Source organism: Schistocerca nitens, chromosome 2, assembly GCF_023898315.1.
Source record: "Schistocerca nitens isolate TAMUIC-IGC-003100 chromosome 2, iqSchNite1.1, whole genome shotgun sequence".
Lineage (NCBI taxonomy): Eukaryota > Metazoa > Arthropoda > Insecta > Orthoptera > Acrididae > Schistocerca > Schistocerca nitens.
In genome coordinates, this window is record NC_064615.1 from 139,976,038 (window position 1) to 139,998,254 (window position 22,217).

The following is a 22,217-nucleotide window of genomic DNA, read 5'->3' on the forward strand; positions in this document are numbered from 1 at the left end:
TATTAAATTTTCGTGAAGCAAATAGATAAGGAACGAAACAAAGGCACAAGCTGGCTTTAGAACTGGATACAACAGTAATGAATTATTTGCATATTGCGAACGAAAATGTTGAAGAGAACTATGTACAAGGCAAGAACTCCGGAAGGCAGAGATGAATCCGGGGGGTGGCTACGGGGCTGCACTGTGTGTGTGTGGTGTTCCTATTCTCATTATTATATACTAAAAACAAAGATGATGTAACTTACCAAACGAAAGCGTTGGTCTACATCTACATCTACATTTATACTCCGCAAGCCACCCAACGGTGTGTGGCGGAGGGCACTTTACGTGCCACTGTCATTACCTCCCTTTCCTGTTCCAGTCGTGTATGGTTCGCGGGAAGAACGACTGTCTGAAAGCCTACGTGCGCGCTCTAATCTCTCTAATTTTACATTCGTGATCTCCTCGGGAGGTATAAGTAGGGGGAAGCAACATATTCGATACCTCATCCAGAAACGCACCCTCTCGAAACCTGGCGAGCATGCTACACTGCGATGCAGAGCGCCTCTCTTGCAGAGTCTGCCACTTGAGTTTATTAAACATCTCCGGAACGCTATCACGGTTACCAAATAACCCTGTGATGAAACGCGCCGCTCTTCTTTGGATCTTCTCTATCTCCTCCGTCAACCCGATCTGGTACGGATCCCACACTGATGAGCAATACTCAAGTATAGCTCGAACGAGTGTTTTGTAAGCCACCTCCTTTGTTGATGGACTACATTTTCTAAGGACTCTCCCAATGAATCTCAACCTGGTACCCGCCTTACCAACAATTAATTTTATATGATCATTCCACTTCAAATCGTTCCGCATGCATACTCCCAGATATTTTACAGAAGTAACTGCTACCAGTGTTTGTTCCGCTATCATATAATCATACAGTAAAGGATCCTTCTTTCTATGTATTCGCAATACATTACATTTGTCTATGTTAAAGGACAGTTGCCACTCCCTGCACCAAGTGCCTATCCGCTGCAGATCTTCCTGCATTTCGCTACAATTTTCTAATGCTGCAACTTCTCTGTATACTACAGCATCATCCGCGAAAAGCCGCATGGAACTTCTGACACTATCTACTAGGTCACTTATATACACTCCTGGAAATTGAAATAAGAACACCGTGAATTCATTGTCCCAGGAAGGGGAAACTTTATTGACACATTCCTGGGGTCAGATACATCACATGATCACACTGACAGAACCACAGGCACATAGACACAGGCAACAGAGCATGCACAATGTCGGCACTAGTACAGTGTATATCCACCTTTCGCAGCAATGCAGGCTGCTATTCTCCCATGGAGACGATCGTAGAGATGCTGGATGTAGTCCTGTGGAACGGCTTGCCATGCCATTTCCACCTGGCGCCTCAGTTGGACCAGCGTTCGTGCTGGACGTGCAGACCGCGTGAGACGACGCTTCATCCAGTCCCAAACATGCTCAATGGGGGACAGATCCGGAGATCTTGCTGGTCAGGGTAGTTGACTTACACCTTCTAGAGCACGTTGGGTGGCACGGGATACATGCGGACGTGCATTGTCCTGTTGGAACAGCAAGTTCCCTTGTCGGTCTAGGAATGGTAGAACGATGGGTTCGATGACGGTTTGGATGTACCGTGCACTATTCAGTGTCCCCTCGACGATCACCAGTGGTGTACGGCCAGTGTAGGAGATCGCTCCCCACACCATGATGCCGGGTGTTGGCCCTGTGTGCCTCGGTCGTATGCAGTCCTGATTGTGGTGCTCACCTGCACGGAGCCAAACACGCATACGACCATCATTGGCACCAAGGCAGAAGCGACTCTCATCGCTGAAGACGACACGTCTCCATTCGTCCCTCCATTCACGCCTGTCGCGACACCACTGGAGGCGGGCTGCACGATGTTGGGGCGTGAGCGGAAGACGGCCTAACGGTGTGCGGGACCGTAGCCCAGCTTCATGGAGACGGTTGCGAATGGTCCTCGCCGATGCCCCAGGAGCAACAGTGTCCCTAATTTGCTGGGAAGTGGCGGTGCGGTCCCCTACGGCACTGCGTAGGATCCTACGGTCTTGGTGTGCATCCGTGCGTCGCTGCGGTCCGGTCCCAGGTCGACGGGCACGTGCACCTTCCGCCGACCACTGGCGACAACATCGATGTACTGTGGAGACCTCACGCCCCACGTGTTGAGCAATTCGGCGGTACGTCCACCCGGCCTCCCGCATGCCCACTATACACCCTCAAAGTCCGGCAACTGCACATACGGTTCACGTCCACGCTGTCGCGGCATGCTACCAGTGTTAAAGACTGCGATGGAGCTCCGTATGCCACGGCAAACTGGCTGACACTGATGGCGGCGGTGCACAAATGCTGCGCAGCTAGCGCCATTCGACGGCCAACACCGCGGTTCCTGGTGTGTCCGCTGTGCCGTGCGTGTGATCATTGCTTGTACAGCCCTCTCGCAGTGTCCGGAGCAAGTATGGTGGGTCTGACACACCGGTGTCAGTGTGTTCTTTTTTCCATTTCCAGGAGTGTATATTGTGAAAAGCAATGGTCCCGTAACACTCCCCTGTGGCACGCCAGAGGTTACTTTAACGTCAGTAGACGCCTCTCCGTTGAGAATAACATACTGTGTTCTGTTTGCTAAAAACTCTTCAATCCAGCCACACAGCTGGTCTGATATTCCGTAGGCTCTTACTTTGTTTATCAGGCGACAGTACGGAACTGTATCGAACGCCTTCCGGAAGTCAAGAAAAATAGCATCTACCTGGGAGCCTGTATCTAATATTTTCTGGGTCTCATGAACAAATAATGCGAGTTGGGCCTCACACGATCGCTGTTTCCGGAATCCATGTTGATTCCTACATAGTAGATTCTGAGTTTCCAAAAACGACATGATACTCGAGCAAAAAACATGTTCTAAAATTCTACAACAGATCGACGTCAGAGATATAGGTCTATAGTTTTGCGCATCTGCTCGACGACCCTTCTTGAAGACTGGGACTACCTGTGCTCTTTTCCAATCATTTGGAACCCTCCGTTCCTCTAGAGACTTGCGGTACACGGCTGGTAGAAGGGGGGCAAGTTCTTTCGCGTATGTTGATCGGCACACAAACAAACAAACACACACACAAAATTCAAGCTTTCGCAACCCACGGTTGCTTTATCAGGAAAGAGGGAAGGAGAGGGAAAGACGAAAGGATGTGAGTTTTAAGGGAGAGGGTAAGGAGTCTTTCCTATCCCGGGAGTGGAAGACCCCCCCCCCACCCACACACACACACATATCCATCCGCACATATACAGAGACAAGCAGACATATGTAAAGGCAAAGAGTTTGGGCAGAGATGTCAGTCGAGGCGGAAGTACAGAGGCAAAGATGATGTTGAATGACAGGTGAGGTATGAGTGGTGGCAACTTTAAATTAGCGGAGGTTGAGGCCTGGTGGGTAGCAGGAAGAGAGGATATATTGAAGGGCAAGTTCCCATCTCCGGAGTTAATATACTAATTAACAATAAGTCTGACTAATTTTTGAATTTAGGGCAGCTGTAGATGACTGGACAAGAAATGAAAACAGTAGAAATGGCTTGCAGAGATTTTGGGAAACAAGTTTTCCACAACCAGTGTTACAATGGATTTGTATGAAGTTTCAGATCAGTTTTTACTTGTGACTGTGACAAAGATTTTTAATGTAATAACCATTCAAAAATTGAAGGCTGTTCAGTGAGTGATATGGAGATGCTTATAAGTAGAGTGGGAAACATTTTAGAAAGGTCTACATAAGAAATGTTACGCTTTCTGCGGATTATGAACATAGTTTGAGTTATTTTTTAGAGTGTTACAGTAACGAGATAATTTTTTTCAATTGAACTTTTAATTTTTTCTGTCATGTAGCTGATGTATTAGATGTGTACCAATCAATTTAAAGCACATTTGTATTAAGTTTAGTTCTGGAACTGGAAACCTTCAAAGTGTTAGGGGTGAATGCAACATGTTGTACACAATACTTAGCTGTTAGCAGATGGATATTCTTGTAGTGGAATGATGATGTAACTGAAGTTTTCAAATGTATGAATATGTTCCTGAATGCACTACACAACGCGATGTAACGTTGCCAATGTCATGTACTAAGCAGCTTCCTCGATGCGCTGTTAAGATACTATGTTTGGTCAAACTGCTGACCATCATCTTAAACTGCCATATACATGGCAGGTTGGAGCACACAAACAAATGGAGTTCAGTGTGCCAAGGTCCGTCCAATGTTGAGACGATGCAATGAAGCAGCTGTGGTGTATACCATGAGATATTAAGATCAAAGAGTTTCAGCAACAATGACATTCTTATGCGCTGAAAATGACGATTTCAGGAAACAAGCAGAATGAGAAGGTACGATAGTAAAAGACAAAAACCAGCAAGAAGAAAGGAGACATTTATGTTTGTTTTAGCTGCCAATACATGTATGACCCTTATGCCATCTGAAAGAGACATTGCTAGAGCCACGGTATCAGCCTTACATCTGTGAGGCATGTAGTGCAGGGTCACAGGTTTCACCCATACCACCTGTCACTGAAAATGAGCTGCATGGGAATGATTTCAATCTGAGAGTTACTTCCTGTAAATAGGCCGTGCATAATTTCACTCTGGATACCATATAAAGTGTTATATTCTCTGATGAATCCACATCCACAAATTATGGTTCAGTGAATCATCATTATATGCCTCACTGTGCCACAGAAAAATCCTACGTGGGTATGTCCTGACAATCGTCAATGGAGGCAGTCCATTAATGTGTGTATGGTGCGGAAACCTTTGGGATGAAATAATCGGTCCACACTACTTCACAGGTACATTGGTATGTCAGATGTACTGAGCTTTTATTGTTGACAATTCACCTTGAAAATGCCCATCTAGGCATTAGAAGCCATATGTGAATACAACACAATGGTCACCCAACCAATTCTGCGCATGATGTGCAAGAACTAAACAACAGATAGTGTGGAATATGATTGGGACACCGTGGTCTTCAGGAATGGACCTTACAGTTGTCTGATTCAACACCAGTAGACTCTTTTTGTAGGGATAACTCAAGAATCATTATGTCACTGAACCCACAAGTGCAGATGACTAAGTGGTGCATAGAGGAAGCTTGTCACTCCCAGACACCAGAGACGTTACATCCCTTCTACACATAGTTTAGAAGGTGCATTGTGCAATTATGAACATGGGCATACATTTAAATACCTCACTCGCACCAACATTCTGCCACCAGAACATCCATCTGCACACAGCCAAGTATTATGTACAGCATCCACCCCTAATGCTTTGAAGGTTCAAAAATGGTTCAAATGGCTCTGAGCACTATGGGACTTAACATCTATTGTCATCAGTCCCCTAGAACTTAGAACTACTTAAACTTAACTAACCTAAGGACATCACACACATCCATGCCCGAGGCAGGATTTGAACCTGCGACCGTAGCAGTCGCGCGGTTCCGGACTGAGCGCCTAGAACCGCTAGACCGCGGCCGGTGCTTTGAAGGTTTCTAGCTCCCAAACTCAACATGATAGAAATGTGCTTCAAATTGACTTGTACACAGCTAGTTTAAAAACATAATCTACATCACAGAAAAAAACTTAAGTTATATTTAAAAAAAAAAAAATATCTGATAACTGTAACTCTGGAAAATAGATTTATGTTCATAACACAAAGGAAGTGCAATATTTCTTACGTGGACCAATGTCTATAAATATTCCTGTCTGTAAGTTCCTGAGGAACACACTTTATCTGAAACACCCTGTATAATCAAGTGATTGGATGGAAGCTGCCAAACTAAGGAAATTCTTTTTTGGATTCTTAGTGTTAAGAAAAAACCTGATGCTGAAAATTTCAATATATCTACCTCAGTAATGTTGAAAATTTTCTTGGGATATGGCTGCAACATACCAAGTCATATCTGCATATTGGGATTCCATTTTGTTGAGTGCAGCATTTAAGACGGGCACATTGTGTGCAGGCAGAGTTTGTGCCACTAGCCAGCTGGTTGCTGAAACGTGGTGGGCAGTGGCTCACTTCTGGCAGAGGTGGCCTGGTTCTATATAGTTTTTCACTGGCAAGGTGTGACATCAGCATCCGGTAGCTGTTGAAATCGCTTTGTACTTATTTGCAAATGTGTAGTGTGAACTGTGCTGACTTCAGAGGAGCATCAGGGCAAATGAAAGAGAATTTGATTACTAATCCAATGGTTTACAGGTTGGACCTGGAAACTTATATGAGAGAAGAAACAGAGCTTAATAGATCTGAATACCTATTATTCACTAAATAATTTATAACTTTTAAAGTTCGCCCCACCACACAGATGGCATTCAATCTGTATCTCTTGATAAGAAGCATAGGACGGAACTACTTACATGTTCAATAACTTTAATAATTAAGCTGTGACACACATTTTAATTGGAAAGTTAATTACAATTGGCGTATCTTTTGAATGAAGAGATACACTGACAGCATGGCAGTATATGTTGGCTGTGATTACTCTTCACCACATACGCCATTTAGATATGAAGAATTGTTATTTTATGTGAAATTTGCATGGTTTTGGCCATAATTTAAATTTCACTAAAGATACTGAATTCTAATATGAGCAAAGGAAATAGGAAACAAAGTCCTGTAAAAAGGATGTACCATTCATAACTGTACCACAAATAGTAAAGGTAACAATTCTCACCATTGTAAGCACAAATTGTAAACATTTAAACTTTGATTTGAGGATGAACTATGGCACCTAAAAATTATAATTATATACATTTATAACGTGAAATTTCAGCAAGCAGCTAATGGCACAAACAGAATTTTAATTAAACTTATTATCATAAGTTACATCAAAGGACTGTTGATCACCAGCCCCTAATATGACGTCAATGAGTGCACTATTCACAGGTGAGGTTCTGGAGAGTTGGAAAAGGGTGACTAGTTCTCTATATAAGATTGGCGCCCACGTTCCTCATAGCCACTCAGCACGGGAAGATGGCAGACAGTTTGGGATGATGCTGAAGGAGTTAGCATTTGGGTGGGTATGACCGGTGGCTCAGCCACATTCATGAAGTGTTTGAAATATTTAATGTTCCGGGATTCAGAAATATTCCGCTGCTCTTCGAACTGATTATTTTGGACGTAGTTGGATTTAGTCTCAAGAGTAGTAGGGACTAAATTTCTTAACTAATTGGCATTAAGGACAGTGAATCAGTGTCTTATTAATCTATTGGTTAGGGTGATTCAGTAATCTCCCCCCCCCCCCCCAGAACCATGGACCTTGCCGTTGGTGGTGGTGGGAGGGGGGGGGGGCCTTGTGTCCCTCAGTGATACAGATAGCCGTACCATAGGTGTAACCACAATGGAGGGGTATCTGTTGAGCGGCCACACAAACGAGTCGTTCATGAAGAGAGGCAGCAGCATTTTCAGTAGTTGCAGGGGCAATAGTCTGGATGATTGACTGATCTGGCCTTTTAACATTAACCAAAATGGCCTTGTTGTGCTGGTACGGTACAGTGAACAGCTGAAAGCTAGGGGAAACTACAGCCATAATTTTTCCTGAGTAAAATATTCTGGAGGTAAAATAGCCCCCCATTTGGATCTCCGTGCAGGGACTACTCAGGAGGATGTCGTTATCAGGTGGTCAGGTGAATACAGGGTTATACATACAAAATCAAACAGGGGTAATGCAGGAGTAGGTTTAATAATGAATAGAAAAATAGGAATGCAGGTAAGCTACTACAAACAGCATAGCAAAGCTACAACAAAGAGCATAGCAAACATTATTGAGCCAAGATAGACACAAAGCACACGCCTAACTACAGTAGCAGATGTTTACATATCAACTAGCTCCGCAGACGACAAAGGGATTGAAGAAATGTATGATGTGATAAAAGAAATTATTCAGATAGTGAATGGAGACGAACATTTAACAGTCATGAGGGACTGGAATTCGATAATAGGAAAAGGAAGAGAAGGGAAAGTAGTAGGTGAATATGGAATGGGGCTAAGGAATGAAAGAGGAAGCCACCTGGTAGAATTTTGCACAGAGAATAACTTAATCATAGCTAACATTTGGTTTAAGAATTATGAAAGGAGGTTATATACGTGGAGGAGGCCTAGAGACACTGGAAGGTTTCAGATAGTTTATATAATGGTATGACAGATTTAGGAACCAGATTTTAAATTGTAAGACAGTTCCAGCAGCAGATGTGGCTTCTGACCACAATCATATTGGTCATGGACTGTATTTTAAAACTTAAGAAACTGCAAAAAAAAAGTGGGAATTTAAGGAGATGGGACTTGGGTAAAGTGCAAGATCCAGAGGTTGTAGAGAGTTTCAGAGAGAGCATTAGGGAACAATTGAGAAGAACGGGGGACAGAAATACAGTAGAAGAAGAATGGATAACTTTGAGAGATGAAATAGTGAAGGCAGCAGAGGATCAAGTAGGTAAAAAGACGATGGCTAGTAGAAATCCTTGGTTTACAGAAAAGATACTGAATTAACTGATAAAAGAAGAAAATATAAAAAGTGCAGTAAATGAAGCAGGTGAAAATGAATACAAACGTCTCAAAAATGAGATCGACAGGAAGGACAAAATGGCTAAGTAGGGATGGATAGAGGACAAATGTGAGGATGTAGAGGCATATATCACTAGGGGTAAGATAGATACTGCCTAGAGGAAAATTAAAGAGACCTTTAGAGAAAAGAGATCCACTTGTATGCATGTCAAGAACTCAGATGGAAAACCAGTTGTATGGAAAGAAGGGAAAGCAGGGAGTTGAAAGGAGTATATGGAGGGTCTATTCTAGGGTGATGTTCTTGAGGACAATATTATAGAAATGGGAGAGGATGTAGATGAAATGGGAGATATGGTACTGCGTGAAGAGAGTGACAAAGAACTGAAACATCTAAGTTGAAAGACGGCCCCGGGAGTTGACAACATTCCATTAGAACTACTGATATCCTTGGGAGAGCTAGCCCTGACAAAACTCTACCATGTGTTTAGCAAGATGTACGAGACATAATTCCAATCCCAAAGAAAGCAGGTGTTGACAGCTGTGAAAATTACCGAACTATCAGTTTAATAAATTGCGGTTGCAAAATACCAACACAAATTATTTACAGATAAATGGAAAAACTGGTACAAGCCGACCTCGGAGTAGATCAGTTTGGATTCCATAGAAATGTTGGAACACGCGAGGCAGTACTGACCCTACTACTTATCTTAGGAGATAGGTTAAGAAAGGCAAACATACGTTTCTAGCATTTGTAGACTTAGAGAAAGCTTTTGACATTGTTGACCGGAATACTCTCTTTCAAATTCTGAAGATGTTCAAACACAGGTAGGGAAAGGCTATTTACAATTTCTACAGAAACCAGGCGGTAGTTATAAGAGTCGAGGGGCATGAAAGGGAAGCAGTGGTTGAGAAGGGAGTGAGACAGGGTTGTAGCCTACCCCCGATGTTAGTCAATCTGTATATTGAGCAAGAAATAAAAACTTTGAGGTTCGGCGATGACATTGTAATTCTGGCAGAGACAGCAAAGGACCTGGAAGAGCTGTTGAACAGAATAGACTAGTGTCTTGAAAGGAGGATATCAGATGAACATCAAAGAAAGCAAAACGAGGATAATGAAATGTAGTCGAATTAAATCAGATGATGCTGAGAGGATTAGATTAGGAAACAAGACGCTTAACCCTAGGACGCCCAAGCCTTCTTTTCTAACTGGGATGCCTGGGGGAGGGGGGGGGGGGGGTTCGGCGAGCCCACAGGTATTACATAAGTTTACTGACGAAAAATTACAACTTTCAAAATGGTTTATGTATTTTAACTAAGGCATCGGTTTATAAATGTCGTTAATTGCTATAAATAATGGATTGAGTGAATAAAACATTGACATATTACAATACAAAATACAGATGTGCTCATATACAATAGACTACGCCGAGTCCTCAACTTCACGGCAAGAGAGACACTTAACGATTTTTTCTGAATGTTTTTGTTTATGACACTGTCCACAATACTGTTTTGGTTTAGATTGTTGTGCTTCTTTGTTTTAGCTTCTCTTACACGAATATGGCACCAACCTTTCACTGCAGGAGGCTGACGTGCTTCTATTGTCACTTCTCTGATTTTCTTTTGTAGAATAGTCAACACTGATTGAACAATTTGGTTAGATAACCCTCTTGAGGTTGGCACTTCTTTTTTCTACCTGCAATTTCACTAGTTCCATCCCAGCTTGCAGAAGATAAAGTTTCCGTTTGTTGTGTTTCTTTTCATTCCATCTTGGATGCTGCTAGATAAATATGGTGGTTGCACTGATAGCACGAATGTCAATGAGAGAGTAAAATACAGATAGAGGCCGTCTCACTGTTCCCCTCTTGCAGGTGTACATACGCACCATTTGATCGATGGTATCAATTCCACCTTTAGTGGAATTATAATATGCATTTATCTCGGTTTTATTCTTCTCTCCTCCAACAGTGCCTTTATCTTGGTGCATTGTAGACAACATCACTAAGCTTTTACTTGCTTTTGTTTTTGCTGTGTAGGACACCAAAGTTACTGGAGGCCTACGTGTTGGGAACTGCACTAACTCACTGCAAGTTTACAAGATAAATAACAGCTGACTGACATCAAAAATCACTTCCTCTGAAAGTAAACCGATTGTTGTGAATATCAACCATCAAGAAACTAACTTATTTTTTCTTTCAAAGCAGGAATTTTCTATAAAATATATTGACACTAATGTTTCATAAAATAGCCAACAAACAATAACTCAAAGGGAATATGTAGTATGAAATTTACTTGGGCAAAAGCAGGGGACATAAAAAAATTGTGGGTTCAACGAACCCGCCCCCCCCCCCCCCCCATAGGCGTCCTAGGGTTAAAGTAGTAAATGAGTTTTGCTATTTGGGGATCAAAATAACTGATGATGGTTGGAGTAGAGAGGATATAAAATACAGACTGGCAATGGCAAGGTAACCATTATTGAAGAAGAGAAATTTGTTAGCATCAAGTATAGATATAAGACCAGGAAGTCTTTTCTGAAAGTATTTGTATTGAGTGTAGCCATGTATGGAAGTGAAACATGGACGATAAATAGTTTGGACAAGAAGAGAATAGAAGCTTTTGAAATGTGGTACTACAGAAGAATGCTGAAAATTAGATGGGTAGATCACATAACTAATGAGGTGGTTCTGAACAGAATTGGGGAGAAGAGCACATTGTGGCACAACTTAAGTAGATGAAGGGATCGGCTAGTAGGACATGTTCTGAGGCATCAAGAGATCACCAATTTAGTACTGGTGGGAAGCGTGGAGGATAAAAATCGTATATGAAGACCAAGAGATACATACACTGAGCAGATTCAGAAGGATGTAGGTTGCAGTAGTTATTCGGAAAAAAAGACGCTTGCACAGGATAGAGTAGCATGGAGAGCTGCATCAAACCAGTCTCTGGACTGAAGACCATCACGACCACAACAACAACAACAATTCAGCAGTATTATAGCTGAACACAGACTGGTACTTTCCAGGTAATTTACTAAAGTATTTATAAAGTGAGTTGCTATCCATTGCATCGGGGGGCTTCAAGTATTCTGTCAATTCATCATAACAACTTGTGTTGGCCACCAGTCCGCAGTTTAGTGAAAGATTAATGAAACAATAAACTATTTCATTATGACTTAATCATTGGTAGTTGGGCATCTATGTTCAACCTAGTAGGTATAAAGAGTTCTGACTAGTTGCCAGTAACTATTTTACTCTTTTTATGAGGGTCGGAACTTAAATAGTGGCAATTATCTATTCACAACCAATACAAAAGAGTTACATGTTTGCACCTGTTACTATCCTTCATAGTAGTCACCAGCTTTGTGTAGAACCCGCTGATAGAGATGTGGAAGGCGTACTATACTGTTAGAAGAGCCTGTTCTGTTGATGGAGCAAATGGAGCGGTCTACTGACTGCCGGATCTCTGGAACAGTTCTGAAGAAAATGCCACGAAGTGGTTCCTTCATGTTCGGAATCAAATCAAAGTCACAAGGATTCAAGTTCAGGGAGTATGGTGGATGGGACAGTACTTCCCAGTCCCAACGACCAAACAGATCAGCCACAGCTTGCGCTGTATGCACCCGTGCATTGTCTTGCAAAATGATGGGTGGGTTGCACAGAAAGTGTCGCCGCTTCTTTCGCAAAGCTGGTCGCATGTGATGCTCCAGAATCACCATAACTTAGACTGCTCCATTCGCGCCATCAACAGAATACGCTCTGCTAATGGTATACCATGCCTTCCGCATCGCTAGCAATGCATTCTACACAATGCTGGTGACTACTTTGAAGGTCAGTAACAGGTGCAAACACACAACTCTTTTGTATAGGTTGTGAATAAATAGGCCACTATTTAAGTTCCAACCCTCGTATATTAAATGTAAAGCATCTGAACCTTAGGAAAGAAGTAGCCTACCTTTAGGTTAACAGAGTGCCACAGATTTACAAGATTAAGCAGCTCGGCAGGTGCATCCACAGAAATTTTGCAATAGTATGTGCAAATAAATATCCACAAGGCAGGTAATTTGTAAGTCACTAACATTCTTAAATTTAGAACAAATAGACCAGAAGATTAATAAACATAATTTCAGAATTACTGAGGTTTTTGCCTATTTCAAATATCAGCTCTTTAAACCAGATTGTGTTTGATGGTGGACACTTACTGTTTCTCTAGCACTATTCCCAAAGAGGAAATCCTGAACCAACTGTGATGGGAGTAGAAGAAAGAAAATAATACAATTATTTTCTTTCTGATTAGGAATATCCCAATATCTATTAGCGGACATGAAAATGGAGTGTGTCCATCCTTCGCCTTTATGATGGCTCGAACTCCACTGGGGACTCTTTCAATGAGTTAGTGAGATATCTGAAGAGGAAAGGCAGCCCATTCTTCCTGATTAGCTGGAACCAGGGAAGTTCTGATGCTGAACACTGGAGTATGGAGTGTAGTAGACTTTCTAATTCATCCCAGATTTGTTTTTTTTTTTTTTTTTTTTTTTTTTTTGGATTTAGGTTGTGATTCTGGGTAGCCCAGTCCATTGTCCACAAACCACTGCCTTACAGAGGCTCGAGTGCACTGACATGATGATACAAAAAAAAAAAAAAAAAAAAAAAATCACCATCTCCAAACTGTTTGTGTATTGTACTCAGTACACAATATGAAACTGCCCTTCTGCATGTAAAATTTAAGTGCAATAAGGGGAATCACACCCTAACCACAAAAATTACCCCAACTCCTCAATACTCACTTGTTGGTCCTATACTTTACGGCACGAAACATTCTCCTGACATTTGCCAAAACCACAAACCCAAACCCTCCCATTGGATTAAATTACTGATTTTCAGTCGTACACTGTCCAGCTGCTCCACTCTTTAAAAAAACCTAAAGCACTGCTTAGCACTGACCACTGAAATATGTGGCTTACGAGGAGGTGCTTGACTACTGTGCCCCCATTCTTTTTCATTCTCCATGCACAGCACCATGCAAGCTGGGCTGCTGGTAGCATTTTGGAACTCATGAGCCATTCCTTCCACTAATTTCATGGAATTTTTAACAAACATCCTTCGCAATGCTCTAGAGTTCCTGTCCATCAATATATGACATCTACCTGGCCTTTGTTGTGCTATGGGTGTTCCTTCCCATATCCACTTTACAGTCACGTCAGCAAAAGTCAACTTGGGTAGCTTTAGAAGGGTTGAATACTCAGGTCACATCCAATGACTAGTCCACATTCGAAGTCCTGACCTCTCCCAAGTAATTCATTCTGCTATTACTGCTTCTCTCTACTGAGAACACAATACTCCTAACCGCCTTTTATACCGGCAGGCCTCTCATGGCGTCTAGTGGTTAATTAGTTGTATCAATAGAACAAAATATTGGTTTTGTTATGTTGGTACCAGAGTACTATAACAAACTCCCACTTGGGCCATAAAATAGTTTTGTTTATGTGGCTTTTAAATATAGCCACGTTGTTTTTTGCTCAAATGGATCAACTGGAATAGCCACTCTGTACTGATCTTTGTTGGGAACATTTTATTGACAGAGAAAATTTAACGCAGAGAAAATTTATTCAACAATGGAGGTAGTTTAAACGGAACTTTATACTGATTTTTAACGGTCAAAATCCTAACAATGTTACATTTCGGGCCATAATTGTATTAAATACAATTCATATGAATGGCGTACCAAAATCAGAACTACATATTAAAACACTAAGGATGTGCACAGTATAGTATTGGAAAACAGACAATTTTAGGCCTGGACTTTCAGATGAGACAATGTGGTGTATTTCACATGTCTTGCGAACTGCTCACCAGATGTTGGATGGAAGAAAAATACTTTCTGCTTGTTTTAAAAGGAATCTCACTGATTTAGTGCACCAGTTTTTTATGGTGCACACCATATTCGTTCATAACATTATGACAAGACTAAAATTGGAATTAAATCAATGGTTGAAAGGTGTAGGTCTACAGCTCAAAACATGCAGTCGACATCAGACAAAGGTTGGTGGCATACACAATCTTCTGCCTCAGAAAATTCAATCTACAAGTCTAAGACGTTCTTTTCAACTGACTTCACTAATTCCTCACATCAAGTTTAAAGTGCATTACAGGCAAAACAAACATTATAACCTCAAGTAACATGCGTTTTTGCTGTACTCAAGGGACTTAACAAGTCACACAGCACCACAAGAACAACATAACATTCAAGAAATACTTTAACTACTGATTCCACAACAAGGACATCTGATCTTATGTGAACATTACCTTTTAAACTGGATTATATTTTTTTAGTTATTCCTTCAGCAAAGAGGATGATGAAAATATCCCACAACTCTTATCAAGAACTTAGGTTCCTTTCTGAGTATGCCGATTCAATAGCTCCATACTTAATCACACACAACCGCTCACAAGACGAAAGATCCATACCCAAACACTGGAAATTTTCACAGGTCATACCAATACTGAAGAAAGGAAATAGGAGTAATCCACTAAATTGCAAGTCGCTGTCAGTAACATCAATATGCAGCAGGATTTCGGAACATATACTGTGTTCGAACATAATGAATTACCTTAAAGAGAATGGTCTATTGACATAACAGTCAAACCGGATTTAGGAAACGACATTCTTACGAAAAAACTACCTCTTTACTCACAGATGTCACAGACTGCGCGGCCCCTCCCACCGGAGGTTTGAGTCCTCCCTCAGGAGTGTGTGTGTGTGGTGTGGGGTTGGTCTTAGCATAAGTTAGTTTAAGTAGTGTGTAAGTCTAAGGACACCCCCCCCCGCCCCCCCCCCCCACACACACACACACACACACACAACGATGAGTGCTATCGTGAATGGATTTCAAACTGATTCTAGATTTCCACAAGAGTTTTGACACTGTAGCTCGTAAGTTGCTTGTAATCAAATTGTGTGCTTAGGAACATCGTCTCAGTTAAGCAGCTGGCTTCATGATTTCCTGTCACATTGGTCACAGCTTGGAGTAACTGACGGAAAGTAATCAAGTAAAACAGAAGTGATTGCTGGTGTTCCCCAAGGTAGTGTTATAGGCCCTCTGCTACTCCTTACCTATATAAATGATTTAAGAGACAACCTGATATGGAGATAATGATGTCATTCATCGTCTAGTAAAAATCATCAAAAGATCAAAACCAATTACATAACAACTGAGATACCTGTATGGTGTGAAAGTTGGCAATTGACTCTAAATTATGAAATGTGTGAGGTCATCCACATGACTGCTGAAAGGAATCTGTTTATCTTTGGTTACAAGATAAATCAATCAAATCTGAAGGCTGTACATTCAACTAAATACCTAGGAATTACAATTACAAACAACAAACTGGAAAGCACACAGAGAAAATGATGTGGGGAAGGTGAACCAACGACTATGTATTAAGGCCAGAACACTTGGAAGATGCAATAGATCTGCTAAAGAGATTGCCTACACTACACTTTTCTGTCCTCTTGTGGAGTATTGCTGCGCAGTGTGGGATCCTTACTAGTGGGATTAACTAATTATACTGAGGAAGTTCAAAGAAGAGCAGCACATTTTGTATTACTGAGAAATAGGGGAGAGAGTGTCATGGACATGATACAGGATTTGGGGTGGAAATCATTAAAACATAAGTGTTTTTCATCGCGGCAGTACCTTCTCACGAAATTTCAATTACAAACTTTCTCCTCTGAATGCAAAAATATTCTGTTAACGCAGACCTACAAAGGGACAAGCTATCATCATAATAAAATAATGAAAATCGGAGCTCGCACAGAAAAATATAGCATTCTGTTTATTCTGCATACTTTTGAAGAGTGGAATAATGGATAGTTAGTGTGAAGGTCATTCAATGAACCCTCTGTCAGGCACGCGAGTGTGATTTGCAGAGCAGCAATGTAGATGCAACAATTTTCTACATTCAAATTCAATATGGATTTGGGCAGTGAAAATGCCATCAACATTTTCAAGGCAGGAAATGGACTACTAAATATTATTAAATCTAGAAATAAAGGAAACCTTTGAAAATTTAAAGGCTATGTTACTGCCATAGAAAGATATATACCAAAAAACCAAACAAATGATACCAACCTCCTTGAATTTTGCACTAAGTACAGCTTCCAGTTTTTCCATTATTGCATCAAGATATTGTGTTAAAATATTTTTGGGACAGTCTTCACTAAAATTGACAAGAGCAGCACCTGGAACACAAGATACAAAGATACTTTAATTGTGATTTGTAAGTACACATACAGTACATTAATTCTGAACAATGTGATACCTTATTACCCCCTTAATATACTGATTTTTAACTAATTATGTTCCAAAAATAGTATTTTTTTTATTAATGAAGAACTTTTGATATACGAAAAGCTAAGTTCAAAATGATGAGTTAAAAATTGTTGAAGATCGCCGTTCATAAAATACAGTATACTCTTGCACTAGACTGACTGCTGTATCCTGAAACTACTGAGCATGCCAAACTACACACTATTAGATAGTCACAAGAAGGGCAGTTTATGAGAACTGGTCCTCTGGAGAGTGAGCATGAGACTGATTTGATGTGGACATTATTTCATATCCAGCTGTTAACACTAGATCCATTCCTTTTATATTACCTGTGCTTACATTGATGCAGTCATTTTTGTCGCTAGAAAGACTCCCCGTTTGCCTCTGCTCTACTTCATTCTCCTTATCACGGGCATGCATGAATGCATTTCCAATTATTCTTTTCATATGATTTTTGTTTATTGTATTTCTTGTTAGACTATGTATTGTATTTCTTGTTAGACTATGTCAATGGCTGTGTCACAAAGTCACCTAGGTAAACCGCTGCTTGAACCACAAAACCAAACCAAGGAAGGAGTTTGGTGGTGGCAGTATAGGGTCAGTATTATTCACCTGGAATTATATGGGACTTGTGGTAGGTACCGAATACACCACAACGGCTGTGGACCTGGTTAAAATTATAGCAGACCACCTAAATCCGCTCATGCTTGATGTCTTGCATGATGATAATGGCACCTTCCAGCGGGATAACCGTTAGTGGGACAAGGCCAGGATCACACTACAATTGTTTGATTAGCACGATAGTGAACTCAAGTTCATGTCTTGTCCACCAAATTTGTCTGCTCCAAACCCAATGGAACACAATCAGGCAACAGCTCTGCACATACACACCAGCAACATGTAATTTATGAGATTTGTGTGATCTGCGCTTACGCATCTGGTTCAACATACCACCGGAAACCTACTAAAGACTTGTTGAATTTACACCACGCGGAATCGCTGCTGTATAGTGGTCCAAATTTAGAAAAACATACTATTCAGCTATATAATTTACTGTCTATAAAACTTTAATCTCACCCAAAATCCAAATGACTAGTTCGTACAGATGACCATACTTTTAACTTCCTATCACAAGATTCAGGGAACACTCATACAAAAATAATATGGTCCTAGGTGGCCATCTGTTGAAAGAAGGGCATACATACCAAGCTTCCGATTAACAGAGGAGTGCATACCCTCCACTTTGAACGTAAAGGGCATGATCTGGACATTCTGGAAGGGAGACGGAACTATACGTACCAATCATTTGAAAAGCTTGCAATACTGGATGAACACCTTGTGCTCCAGTCACCAATGGTTTTTTGATATTTTTATCAGCTTATTGGCTATGTCACTTTTGATACATCACAGTCCCTGTCTACCTACCTTGATTCTTTTCCTTATTTTATGTATTTTAAAATTGAGCACTTCAGCATATATAAAATGTTACCACTGTCAGATTCTATGAGATACAGCTTTACTCTAGCTGTCTTAATATGTCATTTCTGTTAATCTCTTCACAATACAAACAAGAAGCATTTAGTAAGTAATGCAATGGATTTTTATAGGCCAATTACAGTTGAAAAAATGCAGAATATGTTTTGGAATTATCATAGAATATTCCCACTTCAACCTCTATAGTTTCACAGAGTTCCAATAGTTGACTGCACTATACATAGCCGTCAAAATGGTGTCTGTAACGGAGATGCTTTCCAAGCAGGTAGCTGTTCTTGAGTTTCTTTTAGTGGAAAACACACAGCATCACAGATATTCAAACGTGTTTGCAGACCGTCTATGGAGATCTGTCACGTGAAGCATCGGTCATTATCGCAACAAGGTCACGCAAACCTGTGCAATCTCCTGGATGCCAGTGGGCTGAACACAGCTGTGCCACACTCAGGAAATTAGGAGCTCAAAAAATTTCATTGACTGTTCTTCCTCATCCACCCTACAGCCTGGATTTTGCATCTTATAATGAAAAATTGGGTTTTTGTAGCCAAAAGAATGGTGAATAATGCAGCATTTTGGAATCCTGAACAAAACCAACACACTTTCTGGGGGGGGGGGGGGGGTTATACAGTGTGTACCATTTATCTTGACCACCCTAAATAACTGTTTGCCCATATGCAAATTACAAATTGTTTCAAGCCTTCAGGGGGACATCAATCAGCATGATTGCCTTCATTGTAGCTTTGTTTTTATTACAAAGATGAGAACAGTGATATGACTTAAATGGCACCCTGTATTTTTTATTCGGCAATTCATTTCCTCTCCTAAAGTCCTATTCAAAAATGCATCAGTGTACCATTCACTGAAACACAGCATTATTAATTACATAACACAACATTGATGTTGACGCTCCCAGCACTTGGTGGAGGTACTCCGGGTAATGGAATACATACATGTGCTGATGTTGACAGAGGACAGGTGTAAATGTAAGTAGAATGCACACCTATCATTCCATCAATCATCGTCTGTTGAAGAGTTGTGTGAGTAGAACGTACACCAAGGAAGAGGAGGTAGAAATGCTACTCATTTATGGGGAATGTAAGTTAGCAGAACAGTCATTGCAATACTTTTTTCTTATGTATGGGTACATTTAGAACAGTAGTTTAGTCTTTTTAAATACTGTTGTGTAGAGTAGGCATACAGTAAAGGCTGTCCTTCCTAAAAACTGCATCGACACAACGTTTCTTTTATTATTGTTGTTGTTGTTGAAGGTTGGCGAAATGCTACGCAAGCAGCACAACTGTACAGAGAGTGATATCCTGACAAGAACCCACCTGCCTGACTGATGTTTTCTCATTTTGTTGCGACGCTTCAGGAAACGGGAAGTTTCAACCCACAATAACGCAATTGTCGTAGCACTTGCACAGACAAAGCTGCCGAAGTTACTGTTCTTGCTTCCGTTGCTATGAATCCACATGTGAGCACACGACAGCTTGAACACGAGACTGACATTCCTAAAACCAGTGTACATTGCATTTTTACATGTCACCGGTTCCATCCTTAACATGTACACTGACATCAAGAATTGCATGGGAATGATTTCCACAATCGTATACAGTTCTGTCAGTGGGCACCCCAGCAAATCCTCGCCATTCCGAACTACTTCTCCAATGTTCTATTTACCGATGAATGTCCCTTCTCAAACAAAGTACAGGTAGATACAAGGAACAAGCATTATTGGTCCAGCAACAACCCACGACGGCTTAGACAGGTGGAACATCAGAGTCAATAGAGAGTTCATGTCTGGTGTGGGATGCTTGGTATGACAATTATTGGCCCTTATTTCATCAATGGTAGTCTAAACGGCACAGCGTATGCCAACTTCCTCGGACGAATTCTTCCTCCTCTTTTGGATGAAGTGCCGCTAAGAACCAGAACACTTATGTGGTATCAACATGATGAATGTCCAGCACATAATGCCCTGTGTGCATGTCGTGTTCTGAACCGAAGGTATCCTGCCAGATGGATTGGTTGAGGAGGAACAGTTACTTGGCCTGCTATGTCTCCTGATTTAAATCCTCTGGACTTTTTTCTTTGGCGATGCATTAAAGACGCCTATCGCGATATTCCAACAACTCCGCAGGGCATGCAGGAACGTACTGTGCTTACTTGTAATTCTCTTCAGCAGGCAACACTGTAAGCAGTAAATAGTTCTTTCATTCAACGAGTGCACCAGTGTATCGGTGTCCAGGGTCACCACTATGAGCACCTTTGGATGTTCTACTCCTGGGTAATGGTACAGGACAGTCAAAGTCAATTTTGTGTAATGTTTTTACTTTGTGTTATGCTTTTACTTGTTTTCTGACAACTCCAAGTGGACAAGTTTGTCATCCCAGGCTCAAAGTCAATGTTGTGTTATGTAATTAATAATGTTGTGTTTCAGTGAATGGTACACTGTGATACATTTTTGAATAGGTCTTTAGGAAAGGAAAGGAATTACCGAACAAAAAATACAGGGTGCCTACCACTACTCATATCTTTGTAAAAAGCAAAGCTATAACAAAGGCAATCATGCTGATTTATGTCCCCCTGATGGCTACAGAACATTTGCTTGAGAAATTTTGTAATTTGCATCTGGACAAACAGTTATTTACGGTGGTCAAGATAAATGAAAATCATTCAGTTGTTAGCTGATGACATTTTATTAAAAGACCTATTCAGTATTTGTGCAGCACTGTTCTTACACCAAGTGTTTGAAAATCAATTGTTTCTGGAAAAATCTTATGTTAGTTGTAAAAAAGTAACCAACAGTGAATAATAATGAAAATTTTTTAAATGGAAATGCTTATTAACCTGCATGTGCTTGCACGCGTGGGTTTTCATTGTCTTCCAGAACCATCAGAAGACCTGGTACAACTTTGTCATGGAATTTCTTCTCAAAAGTTGGAGCAAAATCAGTTGACATTTGCCCAATTGCATTACATGCAGCATAACGTACTCTTGGGTGCTGGAAAAAAGGAATGAAAAAATTAGTACTTTAAGAGTTATTACATACAGGTATCAAACAAACAAAAAACTTAAAATGAAAACTTCAATAAAATCTTAATAGAAAACCCACTTCCCCAATAAATGCATGATAGCAGACCAACAGCTAGGGGTCAAACATAATTTCCTGATAAATCTCCCCCTCGAATCACCTCACAGCAAGTCAACTACTGGTTAGGATGATAATATTTCACTTTTCTGTCCATCTGTTGCCATCCCACAGTTTAATAAGTAATAATGTCTTTTTTCACCTTCATTTTAAAGAACAGATGGATGGGACACTTCTCAAATCAGTGGAAGACAGGGCAATACCACTCTAAACACGACTATTAAAAGAAATTTGTTCAGTGCAAACGACAATGAGGTTGGTGACAGCTTCACACTGTACTTAAATACTTAACACTCTGATACGACAATGAAATGTATATTCCTGAGGAGAACCTTAGATGTAATCATTTACTGTGCAAATAATTCCATTTCCATTCACAATTTAAAAAAACGATCACCCTTCGAATATCAATCTTCCAGGTTTTGGGTTTTGGTTTATGGCCGTACAAAAGCACCTCTGGACATTAGTAAACTGTCCATAAACACACACTTCATAGATCTTATATGCAGTATAACAGTAAATTTAACAAAGAATTTTTAGGAACAGGGAGTTGCTTGTTCTGATTCAACATTTACACTTCCTCAACAGAATATCTAAAATAACACTCTCACTATGATGAGCACTTCAAAGCTCACTCCTTTACAACCCCTGGACCCTTTTTCATGCACATTTCTCTGCTGAATAATACTA

The 22,217-nt window shown here is 40.8% G+C and overlaps 1 protein-coding gene across 1 annotated transcript in view; it reads right to left on the minus strand.

The window, feature by feature from the left end:
* The window catches only part of LOC126235840 (importin-5), a 186,237-nt gene that overhangs the window by 78,625 nt on the left and 85,395 nt on the right, over positions 1-22,217 (minus strand). The window contains exons 10-11 of the mRNA XM_049944703.1: positions 21,227-21,380; positions 16,688-16,797 (exon numbers count right to left, since the gene is read on the minus strand). Coding sequence (XP_049800660.1) covers positions 16,688-16,797; positions 21,227-21,380 — 264 coding nt within the window. The remainder of the gene's footprint in view (positions 1-16,687; positions 16,798-21,226; positions 21,381-22,217) is intronic.